Below are 16,194 nucleotides of genomic sequence, written 5' to 3' on the forward strand. Positions count from 1 at the left end.
AGGAAGGAAGGAAGGAAGGAAGGAAGGAAGGAAGGAAGGAAGGAAGGAAGGAAGGAAGGAAGGAAGGAAAGAAGGAAGGAAGGAAGGAAGGAAGGCCATTTCCAAACTTTTCCAGACCTGTAACTAATGAGATCAAACTTTTTCAGGCTGCGAACAAAAAGTTAGTCAGAGTAACATTTTTTATTTTAAAATACTCAGTGTTTTCATAAGGTCGTCTTTAGAAGACGACCTTATGACCTTTCATATTTTATTTCATATTGCATCACATCAGTTTATACCCTATGGTTTCTCTTGCACGATAACTTCATTCACCTCTTCTCTTGCGGAAAAGCATTTTATTCCAAGGCCGTAATGTTTTAATGTTTATTATTTTGTAGAATAGCAGTTGGAGAACAAATTCAATAAAAGTAGGTAGGAAATATGATTCACAATACAGGAGATGGGTCTGAAATATGAAAAGGTCACTTTGCCCTATGATAATGCTCACTGGAGCCTCACAGGAGAACCACAACCTTTGTGATATATTTCTGGTTATAATGTGCAGCTCACTTTGACTTTTTCTTTAAAAAAGGTTAAGGGTTCCTGGGAGTTTGTGCATTACCAAGTGAGTCATTTCCTGTAGAGACTCGTCATTATAAAGCTGCGGCAATGAAGAATTAAAAATAATTTTAAAATAAAATCAAAGTTTGTAAAAACAGAATACTTTAAAAAATACCACAAGAGTGCCTTTGTGTTTCTGAGCTGAAAAATGACTCCCAGCTGAACACACTGTGACAAACTGACAATGTCGTCTGATGAGATTTGTGTATATTTATGTAACCAGATTCTCTGTCGCGTCACATCGTGGTCTGTGTGTCATCGCATATAGATATTTCATTAGACTTCGGTAAGACAGAGATTTAAACAGAAAATATGATGAATCACTCAACCATTTATCAGGCTACACAGTTCTGTGAAAGTTAACTCAGAGTTTTTGTCGCATTAAAGGCCTTCATTGAATTTTATTGGGGTTTTATGTGAATGGGAAACTCAAAATCAAGCATGACTGCAAATGGAAGGAGAACAACACGGCTCTGGGAGCTTTGGCTGTGTGTTGAGGGTTGTTATCCCGCTGGAAGGCGGATCTAAACCCCAGGTTTGCCATCATGTCATGTATTTAGCTCCATCCATCCACTCCCAGCAGCTTCCCTGGGTTTGCTAAAAAAAGAAAGACTCACTGAGCATAATAGCATAATGCTGGAGAAATAACGTTAATAACCATGGGATTGAGCTTTTTTTTTTCAGGGTGAAAAGCAGTGTCAGTTTTCCAAAACATGAGGCATTTTCCATGTGGCTAAAATGTTCAGCTTAATAAGAAAACTTGAGCAGCCTCCTGGCTGCTTCTCTGATAAACACTCTCCATGACTCAACAGGCAGATTAGGCGTCCAGTCGTGTCTGGGTAGGTTTGCATTTGTGACATGCTCTCCGTTTTCAGATGGCAGCTTCAGGGCTGAGCCGTGAAATGTTCAAAACTTTACACCTGGTTTGATAATGTGAATAATAAAACAAGCTAACCTTGCCTTAAAATCTTTCACAACTTAATTTCTGACCCGCATGTCTGGTGATCTTCATGATGTAAAATATTCTCCAACAAACCTCTGAGCTCTTCACAACACATCTGGATTCATAAAGAAGTTAAACTATACTTTTAATAATTAAAAGTGGGTCTGTTGTGTTGGATTTTCTTCATAGGCATCAAAGCAAAGATGAATAAATACAACAGACTTTTCAGATTTTTACTTGACAAAACAACTATGGGCTACAATATGTCCATTTATCCCCAAAAGACTTGAAATTTGTTTGCCAAAAAGGTTTAATACAACAAAATGTGAAAACTTTTAAGTAGTGCCAATTCTTTTCTATCAGTTAGTGAAGTTTAATACTGATGCCGAGCATTTCCATTGCACTGCGACTGCAGATCTTCTCTAGCTAGGATGCTTGGCATGATACCAAAAGTTTTACACACCTGATAACTAAAATTTGCTGGAGTAAAAAGAGCAGTTCAGTATTACACAAATAAATGTTACACCCTTTGCTTGGAGTAAAACAGATCCTCAGGACTTAGAGGGGAGCCAAAAAAGAAACTGATTTCAACTACAAGGAACACAGGGACCGCAGCTTTGAAACATCCTAGGTCCACATTTATCTAACTTGATCGGGAGTCAAAGGAAAATACTTTGTAAGTTTTGTGATTCAAAATGTATCATTGCTAATATTTGTTGCTAAACAGTACTCAGGAGTTAGTTGATGTCTTTGCTTGCCAGACTGCATGCAAAATGACTTTCTGTATCATAGTTAAATAAATGTGAGGATAGTGGTAATAATGGGAATCTGTCCACTGAATGACTTTCCCTCGGAGAAATCCTGTCAGTGTCATTGGGATTTATAAAATATTTTATTGTCAAAGAAGAGATTGTATAATCTCAAATTTTCCCAGCCACCTATGCTCTAGTCTACGCTTTAAATACTCTCACAAATCCCTCAATACATTCACTCCTGTATTCCAATTTAAGAGCACGTCTGGACTCTTCAAAATCTGCTTTGAGACTTCTTGCTACATTTTAATTGGATCCAACTTTGATGGCTCAGGGAATAGGATGACAGGTCCCCAGCACACATGAAGATGAAGTGCAGCTATTCATCTTACTGTATTTTACCTAGAGTGAATAAAACTCACTGTAAAACTAATGCAATCATCTGTGCAACGAGAAATCATCAATCCGCTTCTCTCAAGCAGAACCACGAGGACCGGCGTCATTCATCAACCATGCTCTATTCCGCTTAATAATGCATGACAAGTATTCCCAGACAACAAAAATGAAAGTTTTTGATGAAAAGCACATGTAGTAGCAAGCCCTACATCACTATAAGTCACAATTACATTCAAAATGTATTATTTAGCGATCATTAAATTCTGAGGCCGACAATCGGGAAGTTCTATTGAGGTCCGCAAAATCAATGCTGATAACTTACAACGCTTATTTGAAAAGGTGATTACTTTAACTGAGGGTAACAGAATCTTCTTGTACACACATTGTAGGAGAAGTCTATTTAAATGAGCTCTATTAATGACTTGTTTTTCTCCAAAATGCGAGTTTTCCCAACTGAAACAGACACACCAATGTGACATTTGTTTTTTCTCCTCTCTCTCTTTTTTTTTTTTTTGCAAATGCTGTCACACTTGTTCAACAGAGGGAGTTTGGCAGAGGACCTACCTCCCACGAGATGACCAGTTCGTGCCTGCGGCCGTTCCCTCCACTGACGTTCGATGGTGCCACGGCTGGAACTGTGTGGAAAGGTTAACACGGCATCACTTAACATGCAGCAAAGAAACTCTAAAAAAATTCAACTTTCTCTGAAAAACTGCGAAGGTAATAAATTAAATCACTTCACGTGTAATACGGTAACATATGATCACTTGTATTTCGGAGAACTCAAGACTATTGCATTATTGCTAAACCAAAACTTAAACTGACAAGCACTGAAAAAACTGAATGTAGTAATATTAAACCGTATTGTTGACATTTGGCCCACATACTGCAGCATTATAGATGGGTTAATTGTGTGGAGATACTGTTATTAGTTTGTTAATTACACTGAAAAGATGGGACTGATTGTAAAAGCTTCTCTGAAATGACCGCTGACCTTTATAATTATTACATTTTATAGAGAAGAAATGACCAGCCAGTGAAGCGGCACAATGAATTTATGCACACTATAAATGCTATATGGTTATTGTTGCCTGAAGGCATGAAATGACTCACTGCTTTAGCAGAAAAAGTCAACTTGATATTTACTTGACCCTTCATGCTTATGTCTGTCAAAATATGGGTGTGATGTAGTGGTAGGGCAGCGTTACTGAGAGACTTTACCTGCTTCTTTCGTCCTAACTTTTCTAGAGGGTGTGCTGGGATCACCTGTCCCAATGGCATTGCTGGCCACCACTCTGAACTCATATTCCACCCAGGGGCTGAGCTCCACAGCCATGGATGACTCCATGTCCCCCGTCACTGGGTCTGGGTCTGCAAATAAAGTAGGAACCGGATTTGTTCAGTTAAAAAAAAAAATAGAGGTTTATATATTATACAAGAGGATCTCTAACATGAGGTCAAAGGTGGACAAACTGTGTCTAGTGTTGCAGTTAGAAAGTTTATATCCCCAACTAAGCTATGATTTCTTTCTATTCCCTTTATCGCCCCAAAATGATTAAGTAGTCATTTGAGAGTTAAAGAAAAAGTTTTATGTTTTTGCTCTAAAAAATATTTTCAATGTCAACTAATGACTCTCGTTGCCTAACATTAATGTGTAAAAGCACTGATTTATTTTGTATCCAAAATAGAAAACCATTTTATTTAACTGACATTAATGCCCTCAAGAGTTAAAACAATTTTTGTGTCCTCCCATTTTAAAACAAAAGAATGTTGTTTAAACCCAGTGGAAAGATAAAATGAACCAACCTGACAAAGCTCCAAAAAAGCAAAAATAAATATTACTAAAGCTAATTACTAATAACACTAAAGCTCTATACCATTATAATAATCAGTAGAAGATACTCTTAAAGTGCAAAAGAGGTAAATTCAACCATGTTCACCGTGTGTCAATGAAGCAACAAGTATTATATGTGTGTGATTAGGAACAGACATTTCATTCATGGTTCAGTTTGTAGTTAGTTGTTGATTATGTTGCTAATTTTACATAATAAACCACAGTAGTTTCAGTCACAGGAACCTCAGTTTACTATAGAACTGCATTCTGGGTACAGAATAAACTTCATTTGCTTCACCACATCACAGGCGGTGATGTGCTCTGATGCAGATCACCGCCATGGGAGGCAACAGAACTGCTGCTTAAACAGCCTTTACCCATTTCAAAATAAGAGCCTGAAAATAAACATCCATCTACTTCAAGATTTCTTGACAGTCGATAATTAAAACCTCATCACAGATAAAGTTTATTCAGCTGAGCGTGTACAAAACAACCAAGTAAATTAGGGATTTAGAATTTGTTGGAAAATATTCATTTAGGGGAATCTAAATCTAAATCTAGAAGAGCTAACAAAAAGATTGTTCCAGTCTTAGCAAACCAGTGAATCAGTAGAAGTGTGCTAACTAACTAGAATAAACTAGATTGGATGTCTGATCGGATGGAATAAACTGTATTTTATGACGTGCCTTGAGATGGTATGGTACTATATAAATAAACTAAATTGAATTGAACCTTTATGCTCAAATGCAGTCCAGAAAATGCTAACATAAAATAAGCCAAAAATCTTATTAAGTTTTTTTATATGACAATAATAATGATGCCCTATTTTTTTCTCTAAAAGTCCAATTGGATGTAAAAACAGGTTTACAATTTCTGGGTCTAATATATCATATGTTTTTAACTGCAGCATAATTCCTTAAGGCATTATGTCATTTGAAGTTCGGATAGGAGTGCAGAGCTAAAACCATATTTATTGTCTTTGTTCTAACTCGCTGCACAGTTTTTCATTGCCTCTGCAGATTCACTGTGACTTGGCATATTTTCACACCAGGTGGTGGTGATACAGAATTTACTTAGCACTTGGAATTTGACATTTTGATGCATGAACAACTGCTTAATTGCAGCATCAGAGCACATAAAGAAGTAGAAAGCATTACGCATTCAATCAATTCTCAGACTTTCTGCAGAACTAAACTACATAATAAATCACAATCTGTTACTGAAAAGAATGAATAAACTGAAAAGAAAATTAACCACCAATCCAGTTTTTCCCCCCCTCCAAAATTCTATAATAAAGCTATGTCAACACTGATCTTGCAGTAACAAACATTACCAAAAGCTTATCCATGTCACAAATGAACTAAAGGTCTCTGAAGCAGTGCAGCTTATGTTCTTATCGCCCAAAGCAGCCGACAATGAGACCCCTCTGTCAAGCACGCTGCTCCTCAAACATAAGCTGATAGCTTTGTGTGCAAGGAGTGAGGGCTAAAATGCAATCCCTGTTACGCTAATCTGAACAAGCTAAACACTGAAAATATATCACTGACTCCTAATTGTGCTTCATTGAATTAAATATAGTTGAACAGACATAATGTGAGAGGAGTGTATACAAAGTATGATTAATATATCTTTGGGGACGTATCATTATCACACCTTGGTCTCCACTATTATTATCACACAGTATATTAAGACAGATTACACACAACGCTTAGCGAGCTTTCATCTATTATGTCAAATAATAATAACTCATGGTTATCCTGGAAAGTTACAGAAAAGGGAATTTAATTTGCTTCAAAGATCTGAAAGTGCTACACTAGATGAATGGCGAAGTCTGGTAATTCAAGTCCAAAAGGTTAATTTTCCCATAAGTGCTGATCTGACACACAATACAATTTCCGCCACTGACATTTAAACCAGACTCTTTACGTTTTACACAATTCTCCTGAAAGATACAGAATAAAAGTCTTGGTGAAATGATCCAGATCTCATATGCCTTTCTGAAACGATTTAATCTGAACAGGAAGTTAAAGTGAACCACTTACATGTTTGGACTACGGGCTACATAAAGCATGTTCATTACATTTTTGGTACAAAGTCATCCTCAATGAGATTTCATCTGCTCAGTTCTGCCTATTTTGAGCCTCTTTCAGAATGAGCTGTTTTAGGGCCTCTTGTCACTTTAAACCCAAATAAGCTGCTGCTGGCCACAACACCCAAATCAATGATTACTCTTTATAAATGTGAAAATAGCTGTAAAAGATTAGCAGTTGTAAAAAAAAAAAAATACATCTTTGACCTGAGTCAGACCCAGAACCAGAAAAACATCGAGTCTCCTGTTTTTCGAACAGGACGAAGCAGCAGTTTCTAATAGCAAGTCAACAATAAAACACCCGTCTTTTCCAGCAGCCATTGTACAGCAGTAAAACCCATTGTAAAAAGATTGCAGCCATGCTGATGCTCAGCTTGAGTTGCTAAGTGAGTAACTGGGCTCTGCTGGGGGTGCTAGGTAAAGGAGTAGTGCCCGCCGATCGTGACTTAATAATGGGGAGGTTTGTGAAACGGCTTGTTTTCCAGACACCAAAAAAACCTTATCCATCCTTCATCCTATTGCCAGAAAACAGCTAGGTGTTCTTATTAAGTGCTTGTTGTTTTTAGGACCAACAGAGATCCAAAGGGAAGTAAAAACATAAATTATTTGTATACAAGGTCCCACTTAAGGAACAAAAAGTCACTGCTGAAAAAGCTAATTGTCCAGAGTGCAGTGCTACAAAGAGCTCTGAAGTTTTAAGTGCTTGTGCTGTATAGGACATGGGTATGCTTTTCATACCCATGTCCTATACAGCAGGGTGACACGTCTGAATGTCACCAACACAATGGCGGAGCTAGACTTTATTCGTCAGGGGGACTGAGGCTATTCTGGGGATCCAAAGATGACAACGACAATTTATTATATTTCTATGTAACCACTCTGTTTGATGAATTCAATGTGAATACAACTTTTTAAGTTGAATTACTGAAATACACCTAGCTTTATGATTATATTCAAATTCATTGAGTTGCTCCTATATGTGATCATCAGTTTATTTGGTTGTAGGAATGCTGCAACACAAGCAATGCTGTGCAAAAATACTGCAGTAAATACATTTTCTTTCAAAGTTATTAAAGAATGGATCCATCTAAAGCTAAATTAAATCACACAATGCTATAAATAATAAGGGTATTAAAACTAACTTTGCTTTAGTTAAGCCTTTTCCTCATCTCTGTTTATGACTTTGGGCAGGATTAAGATCCAAGTTTATTGCCCCACATTCAGCTTTTAAATCTAGAGGCGGCTATTTGCTCCTTATCGATTACCTGTTTTGACAGTTTGCCACCCCAACGAAAAGGGGCTGCGGGCTTGTAAATTATAGGTGCTGATAGGGCTGTGGTTGTCGAGGCCACGAGTCCAGGACAAGGTGGCTGTCGTATCTCTGATCTCCTCCACTATCACCACTCCAGGGGGTCCAGGAGGACCTGGTAGGGGAATAATTAGGAGCCAGATTAAATTATAGCTGTAAACATTTAAGCCTCTAAACAAACATCTCCAAAATGTCAGGACATAAGGACAAAGAACAAAAAAAAAATCAATCAGCCGCTGTTCGAAAAGTGTTAAAGGGAACCTGACGGCGTTGCACTGAATAAGACAGCGATAGGAAACTCTGCATTTCAATTCAGCTGAACATATGTTCCTTTGAGCCCTCTGAGGTAAACGCAATCTGTAAGTGCTCTGAACATCTAAGGACTTCAGGGTGAACAGATGTAAAAGAAAAGCTGGCAGGTGACATCCTCAGTAAAAATCAGTGTAATGTGCACTTTTAACAGTTCCTGCAAGAGGGCTGCAATAAAAGAAGTACTTGCAATTTGGTCGTAAGAGTTAAACACAACAGTTGATGTAGGAGTAGTGTGACTGTCTCTTGGCTGCAGAAACAAACGTTTCAGAAAGCAGGCTACAGTATGAATGCTTTGGGACTGTATAGCTTGTTTTGAGCCCACGTTGGTAAAACAGCTTGTTGGTTTTAACGTCTGAAAAAATGCTTAAGTCTAATGTTTACTTCATGTGAAGGACATGCTACGTATCATTTCCCAGATATCTCATTTATTGTTTAGTTTCTAGCTGTTTATTAAATTCAGACACAGAAAAAAAATAAAATAAAAAAAATAATTAAAAACTATGGGAAACTTGTAGGAAAAAATCAAATGGAGATTAACAGACCTGATGTGGTAAAACTGAAGGACGTTGTTTACCATTATAATACCAAGAAATGGATTTAGACCAGTCAAGTCTTACTATCGATTTTTACAAATCAGATATGTTCTGCTGGTCTGAGCTTGTTTCCACTCAAACGGCTCCTCTCTGACTTTCCCCTGATTTCAACTGCTGTCTAAAACAAGTCTTTATACTGACTCTTCCCTCTAAAGTGGATCAAGGCCTCTGAATGGATACACAAACATCAATATGTGACCTGACAGCTGGGTAGTTTCAGTGCATGCACTGTACGATTGCTGTAATCATCAGGGTTTTTGTTCGGATCCTGGCTGCCAGAACTCTGAATGAATGACAGTCTCTCTTCTTTCATATCCTGTCTTGTTATGTTTTCTCTGTTTTTAAAGGCCAAATGATAGAAATACACTGGTGCCACTCTGAATCAGACACACAGCTACACTCTGAGGTTTACATACCCTTCCAGTGGATATGAATGTCATAATGTTTAGACTTTTACGTTATGTTCTTTTTTTGTGGCCTTATCTATACGAAACAAACAACTTAAAGGGTTTCTGTGGAACAAGAAAGTGGAACTTCATGTGTGACAGTATTAAAAAACTATACATACAACCTTGAAGGTACACTGTACACACATCGACACTAATGTCTGACAATGAGTCCTTTAGCAATTTGTACCTTGACCAAATGCCCTTTTGTAGATAGCCTTGGGCATGTTTCTGGCTGAATAATTGACAACTTATCTTTGCAGTGTATGGTTGAGCTTGATTTAATTGGGTGCGTTCCAGGCATAGAACTGTTCTTTTTTTAAGAATAGTGCAGAAATATTTTAACAGAAGGTTAATAAAAGTCTGTTCTATCACTTCAACACTATCTCTGGTTTGTTTTTAGAACAGTTGTCCTGTTTGAAGATCCAGTTACGTCCAAGTTTCCACCAGTTGACCCAATCTTTCACCCTATGAGCAAAGGAAATTGGTTCGCGTGTTTATGGATATCCAAGAAGCCACAAGCCACAAGGCCAGTGTTTACCATACTCTATCATGGAGGGACGCCAGACATTATTCACTCTGCATTTCCACAGACTGAAACGGTCTTGACCAAGAAAGAAGCATCTACCCTATGCTTGTTACCTTCAAGCTCAACTGAAATGTGTTGACGTCAACACGCATAAACTTCTGGGGAAAGTTTTAAAGGTCCCACATACGCTGGCATACTTCACTCTTCTGACACCATGCGAACTCAAACCGGCGCATGCAGCGCGGATGAGGTTGGGGGTTAGTGTAAACAGTTGCAAGGATGTGCAGCTGCTAGACTGCCACTTTGTACCACACTAACAAGTGAGAGGTGGCTTCTCTGGTAGAGACGTAATGGGGCTGGGCGCCCATCAAACTTGATAGTATCTATTCAGATTGTGGGAAATGAAGTAATTTATCACGAGAAGTATGCAATCTGTAGGCTCAACTATGAAATCACAACCATCTGCAGGCATGTTTCTGCAGACGGTTAAGATTGCAGAAACATGCAATCTTAACTGTATAATTGACAGCTCCTTAGGACAATATGTCCAAAGGAGTCAATGACTGAGCTGTTTGGCTACAATAACAAGAAGAATGTGTTTCAAAAAGTTAATGTGAGGCTTTCAATACTGTTGCAACTGACAAACATGGCGGTGGTAGCATGATGTTGAAGATACTGGTTTACTGAGGGAAGAAGACTACTTTCAAATTCTTCAACTTCCTTTCCAAAAACAGTTTGATGGTTGAGTTTTGGAAATAATTGAGTTCATTGACAGTGAACTCAATCACATTAAAACTGTTTTTGTTTGTTTGTTTGAAAAGGATAATAAATAAGCCAGAGTTAAGCTTTTTGATTTATGGACAGGGCTCAAAAGTACAATCTGTGCCAGGAAAAAAAAAACATAATATGAATGCTCCATGAATTCAAATATTAGTAAGGATGTATGTACATATTTCAACATATCCTTACTTTTAGATCAAAGAAAATAAAATAAAACCTGAGAGAGAAAAAACATTTTTTTCTTTTTTTACATTCAGCTGACAGGTCAGAGTTCATACAGCAGTTCAGAAAACAATTATAATCTGAAAATTCATCTTGCATCCATTCTGATCTTGAGCTTTCATAAACTTCCGAGTAGAACTTTAAATGACAACCAAGCATTCTGGGTGAACAGTTTTGTTATTTCATACGAGGCAATCTTAAAGTTATGAGGCATAGGTCCTCTATTGCTCACTTAGAGATAATTAACCTGAAAGCTTGTAATTGTCTCATAACATGATGGCCAAAAATCCCATCTGCATGTAAAATAATCAAATGCTTTTCCACAACATTTACCAAAAACAAGTTTTATTACCAGACAATAAAAGCTAAACATTTAGCACAGTATATGAAACCTGTTCAAGCAGTCAGGCAATCTGTAAGGCACTCTCAAATTAATAATATTAAATTAACCTAGACAGGCAAAATAGGTGCCCTAAATGTGTTAATGTGCAATCGTCCCCATAAGGAGTGAAATCTCAAATGTCCAATAAAATTAACCAACCTTTTACATGTTCTGCACCAGCATTAAAGAGCTTCACTGGATAGAAGCACTACTTAGCACATTTTGCAGGATTTCTAAGACACACATACAATGCCTTGATTGAGTATTTAAATACAACTTTTTCACATTTTCTCACATTACAATGACCATGTTTTAACACATACAAGTGCATCATTGTGAGGTGGAATGAAATGATTAAGTTTTCTAAATGTTTGAAAAATAAAAACCCTCAATGACAATGAATTTATGGTGGATAGAGTTGCCACTCATCCTGTAAAGTTTATTTGGTTGTTAAATACAGTGAACAAATTAATTGTGTCGTGTATCAGTTCAAAAAGGGACGCAATTTGTTCTGTATTTTTATGTATGTCCATCACACACATCTGTCATCCACACATTGTCTCTAAATGTAAAAATAATGAACACAATAAATTGCAAGTGATGCTAAGGCTGACAAAATTGTTGCGGCAGAACTTGCGATGGACCTCCTGATCCGCTCTGGACCAATTCTGCTGTCACGGTTGCCAAGAGACAGACACTCCACACGCTTTCAACACCTTTTTTAAAAATGTCTACTTTCATATATTTTACGTTCTATATTCTATACAGTATATATTTTATATTCTTTGTTTACAATAAAGTGACGATGATCTATAGCATCATAGCTCACTGCTCCGTCAAAATAAAACAACTTACCTCGCACCAGAAGTTCTGCCTCTGCAAATACTGTGTCGGCACTGGTCTGGGCTCTGCATCCATACTTCCCAGCATGCTTCAGCAAAATGCTCCTAATCATCAGATCCACCGTTGAAGTCTGCTGCAATTGGGGAAAGGAAGGCATAAAAAAAAAAAAAATCAGGCGTGAGGCAACCCTAAATGTGTGTGACACAAGACGTGTGATTTCATTACATCTTGTAGAGGCTCATGTGGCTTGAGAGATTCCTGTTTAATTCAGGTGCTTGCTTGGCGCTACATTCTTCAGCTACTAGTATTTTCTTGCTACTGAAATGAGAAAAGCCCGAGGCAAGACTGGGAATAATCCAAGGTCTACAGGCAGCTGTTTAGCACGAAACCTGATTAAAATTACAAACCATGCTCCAGCACAGCCTCTGTTGTGCCTTGTGAAGGACTGTCACTGCAAATACTTTCTCTCTTGAGCACAGTTGTGGCCGAGAGCACCGCAGGATATAGATTATTTTTTTTATGCTCCCTGTTGATAAAGAAACAGTGACGTAACCATGGCAATTTGCTTTTGTGCTTTGTTTTAATTAATTAATTTCTTGGTAATTACGTTTCACTGTGTTTGGAAGTAAAGTCTAGTTTCTGTATTTTTTCCTCAAAACATAAAACAAAAGTTGAAGGACTTTTAGAATATTAGTCAACACTAACCTGTATTTATTGAGATGCTGAGAATCGTTGGAGAATGAAATGGTCAAAAATTATATAAAGGAAGCCAAGGTTTACACATATTTCTACATGAAACATTTTTTGAGTCAGTAATTGGATTTGATCATCTCTGCATTTCTCATACTCAGATTGACATTTGTAAAGAAACTTCATCTTGTAAGATTTCTTTTGCAGAAACGTTAGTGTATTTAGACAAATGTCTGCTCCTTGAACTTTTCAACCGTTTTGTCACATCAGTCATAAACTAACAATCATCAGCATGTAAACACGAAGGAAATGGAGAACTATGCGTGATTATTTAAATGTATCCTTTTTTGTGACTCCTAAGTGAAACTCTTCAAAAGTTGCCTTTATGGCAGAGAGGTTAGAAGCAGTGGTGGAGAAAGTACTCAAAAAATTTACTTAAGTAAAAGTACAAATACACAGNGTAAAATGTAGTGGAGTAAAAGTAGAAAGTACCCATTATTAAATCTACTTAAGTAAAGTACAGATACACGAAAATTGTACTTAAGTACAGTAACGAAGTACAAGTACTTCCCACCACTGGTTAGAAGGAAGCTTTTGTTGAAGAAAAATCTCAGGAAGTTCTTTTAGGCAGTTTGCCACAGGTCAGGTCACATGGCATACATGTGGAGGGAGATGCTGCGGTCTACGACTAAATTTGAACGTTTGGCCAAATGACAAAACATTATGTGTGATGAACCACTGAATCTGCGTTTCACCCTGAACACACCATTGCCTCCATGAATAATAGTAGTGACAGTTTCACGTTGTGCGGTCACGTAAGAAGCTTAATAAAACAGCAATACTTCAACGCTACCCTTTCTAATATACGTTGCAATGGATTAAATAAGCCCTATTAATGTGTTAAAATGACCAAGTAAAATTCCAGCCTTTAATCTAGTTAAATATCGCTAGTCTGACACAAAAAGTTACAGATGGTTGCTTTAGCTGATCTGACACACTTTGGGGCATTCTGCAAAGAATAATGAGTTGAAATTACCTTTTGAGATGTCTAAGAATTGCAAAAAAGATAGAATATAACCTAAGGCCATGCTTTTCAGATTTTATTTAGGATTTTTTTTAAAACTGTGTATCCTATTCCTTCCGCTTCATTATTAAGGAGAATGGATGTTGGGCTATCGGATAAAATCCCAATGAGATATTTTAAGTTTGAGGCTGTAACGGGGACAGAATGTGTAAAAACTCAAGAGGTACAAATACTTTTGCATTACACTGTAGCCATGAAATGCATACTCTAAAGACAATAATCAAGGTTTGTATATTACTATATGAACTACTGGAATATGTACACAAATGTATGTCAATGTGTGCTTCACTACCGAGATTTAAGAATGTTTAACACCCATTATGTTTACATTCTAAGTTGAGGAAACACTCTCCTTTTTTATCTGTGGAATAACAGATCCACATTTGGAAAGATAAAATATCACACAACTAAGTGAAGATGACCCACTGCATTTTTACAAGTAGCAGCTTTCTTCAGATGCTTTTTTAAGACTCCAGCCTTATTCTGGCCGTATGTCGAGTATCATTAAAACAGCCCTTTTTAACCACCGTAGCAGCAACTGTGACTCTTTTTAATGAGTATTCTGATTATTCCAGCAGCTGCTATGTTGGTGTGAATGACGTCACCTCAGCAATTCTTTCACCACCTTGTCTCACTCCTTCAACCTGCATCGGTGTCTGGAAAGGATACTCTTATTCTCAATAAAAGTTTTGATTAATTTGCATTAACATTTTTGTTCTGTAACTAGCCTAAAACTATGAGTCATTTTCTTTACGTTGTTTTTTATACATACTGGCATTTAGCAGTGTCAGAACTTTGCAGAAACCTTGATTTCTAATAACCCACATGCCAAAGTGAAGCATTCACTGATGTGTTTTGATACCTAGATTGCTGAAGCAGAACTGATTAGCAGTATATATGCTTTTTGATTACAGCTGTACCTCTTATGCTTCCTCTGATTTTCATTTGTTCTGATATTTGTTATTTTCCCACACGGAGCAAAAAAAAAAAAGGTTATTTAAGGACGTGCAACATAAAAGCATAAGCTGTTTTTTAAAAATACGTTTTAGGTAAAAGATAAGGTATACTGAGCTATACTTATTTTAAGAGAACGTTATTTTTTCCTTCATCCTAGGTTTCCTAAATAAGCTAAACCAATAAACTTGCCTTGCCTTGACTCTGTTAAATTAAATGTTAAATTCACCTAAAAAATAAATAAATAAATAAACCAGGAGTCAAATTTAAGGATAAAAGCAGCAAACTGTATTTTTTATAACTTTTTTTTTTAGATTTGTTATATTATGGAAGGCAAAAAATTATTGTTAGTTGTGCAATTTTCTACTACACTTTTTCTTTCCACTCAATTTTCTACTATTTTGTTAAATTACACTATGTGAAGATGCATTTTTGTTCATTTCTCCCTGCAACAGTGAATAGTCTTCTTCATGATTGTGTAGGCTATTGAATATAATTTCTGTAGTAAAAAATACATTTTTAAAGGATGTATGTAGTATTACATTTTTTGGGATAAACAGCAAATGTTGGTTTTATTAGCGTTTTATTAGCTTACGGTCATAGTCTTAAAAAATAACAGAAATAAGCTCGTAAAAACAACATGACTCATAGGTCTCACTTTGTATATTAACTTGTTGAAATAATGATACATTTTAAGACTGCCTTTGAATTATATTGCAGACTATTTACCACAGAAATTACATTAAAGGGTGAAAAACGCTTTGAATAAAAAAAAACAAAATTAATAATTTTATAAAATAGTGTAAAAAAAAACCCAAAAAAACAATGTAGCAAACCTAAAACGTAGACAGGATAAATGAGAAAATAAGATAGCAGGAAAACAAAAGGTTATCCAATACAATAAAGTTAAGCTTAGACTTAGCTTCTCCCCTTACTTTTGCTCTTACTGTCTGGATGTACTCAAAGTGGCTGCCATCTTGCTGAAAGTCGATCGGTTTCTGGTTGAAGAACCACTGAAAAGCCACATCCAACGACGTGTCGTGTGTTGCTTTGCAGCTCAGTACGACGCTCTCCCCTACGGTCACCTCCACTCTGCTCGGGCTCAGCACCACACGCATGGCCTCTGGAAGCACAAAACTGCTGCACTGTCACCGCAGGCTAACCCAAAGTCAAACCGCTGCATTTTTTGTGTTTCCACCTCAGTGCCAAAAAAAATGTCCAGTCCCCCTAAAAGTAACGTCTGGAGGGATAAAATACCCTGCTTGACTCATCTAGACTAGTGCATATATAAGAGAGACGGTTACGCTATTAAAACCTGCTACTGTAATATGATTCTTGAATGTTAAAGCCCTTCTTCATGGCTGATCAAGCACAATAAATTTTCTGGCACCCATGCAACGGTGGGGGTGGGGGGTGGGGGTGGGGGGGCAAAATGA

The 16,194-nt window shown here is 37.1% G+C and overlaps 1 protein-coding gene across 2 annotated transcripts in view; it reads right to left on the reverse strand.

Moving 5' to 3' along the window:
• cntn5 (contactin 5) overlaps nucleotides 1–16,194 on the reverse strand; it is a 151,106-nt gene that overhangs the window by 9,704 nt on the left and 125,208 nt on the right. For both annotated transcript variants that reach the window (XM_008426420.2, XM_017308391.1), the window contains 5 exons: nucleotides 15,694–15,881; nucleotides 12,043–12,163; nucleotides 7,880–8,038; nucleotides 3,913–4,062; nucleotides 3,256–3,326 (listed from right to left, as the gene is read on the reverse strand). In XM_008426420.2, coding sequence (XP_008424642.1) covers nucleotides 3,256–3,326; nucleotides 3,913–4,062; nucleotides 7,880–8,038; nucleotides 12,043–12,163; nucleotides 15,694–15,881 — 689 coding nt within the window. The remainder of the gene's footprint in view (nucleotides 1–3,255; nucleotides 3,327–3,912; nucleotides 4,063–7,879; nucleotides 8,039–12,042; nucleotides 12,164–15,693; nucleotides 15,882–16,194) is intronic.

Source organism: Poecilia reticulata, linkage group LG13 (assembly GCF_000633615.1).
Source record: "Poecilia reticulata strain Guanapo linkage group LG13, Guppy_female_1.0+MT, whole genome shotgun sequence".
In the NCBI taxonomy this organism is placed as follows: domain Eukaryota; kingdom Metazoa; phylum Chordata; class Actinopteri; order Cyprinodontiformes; family Poeciliidae; genus Poecilia; species Poecilia reticulata.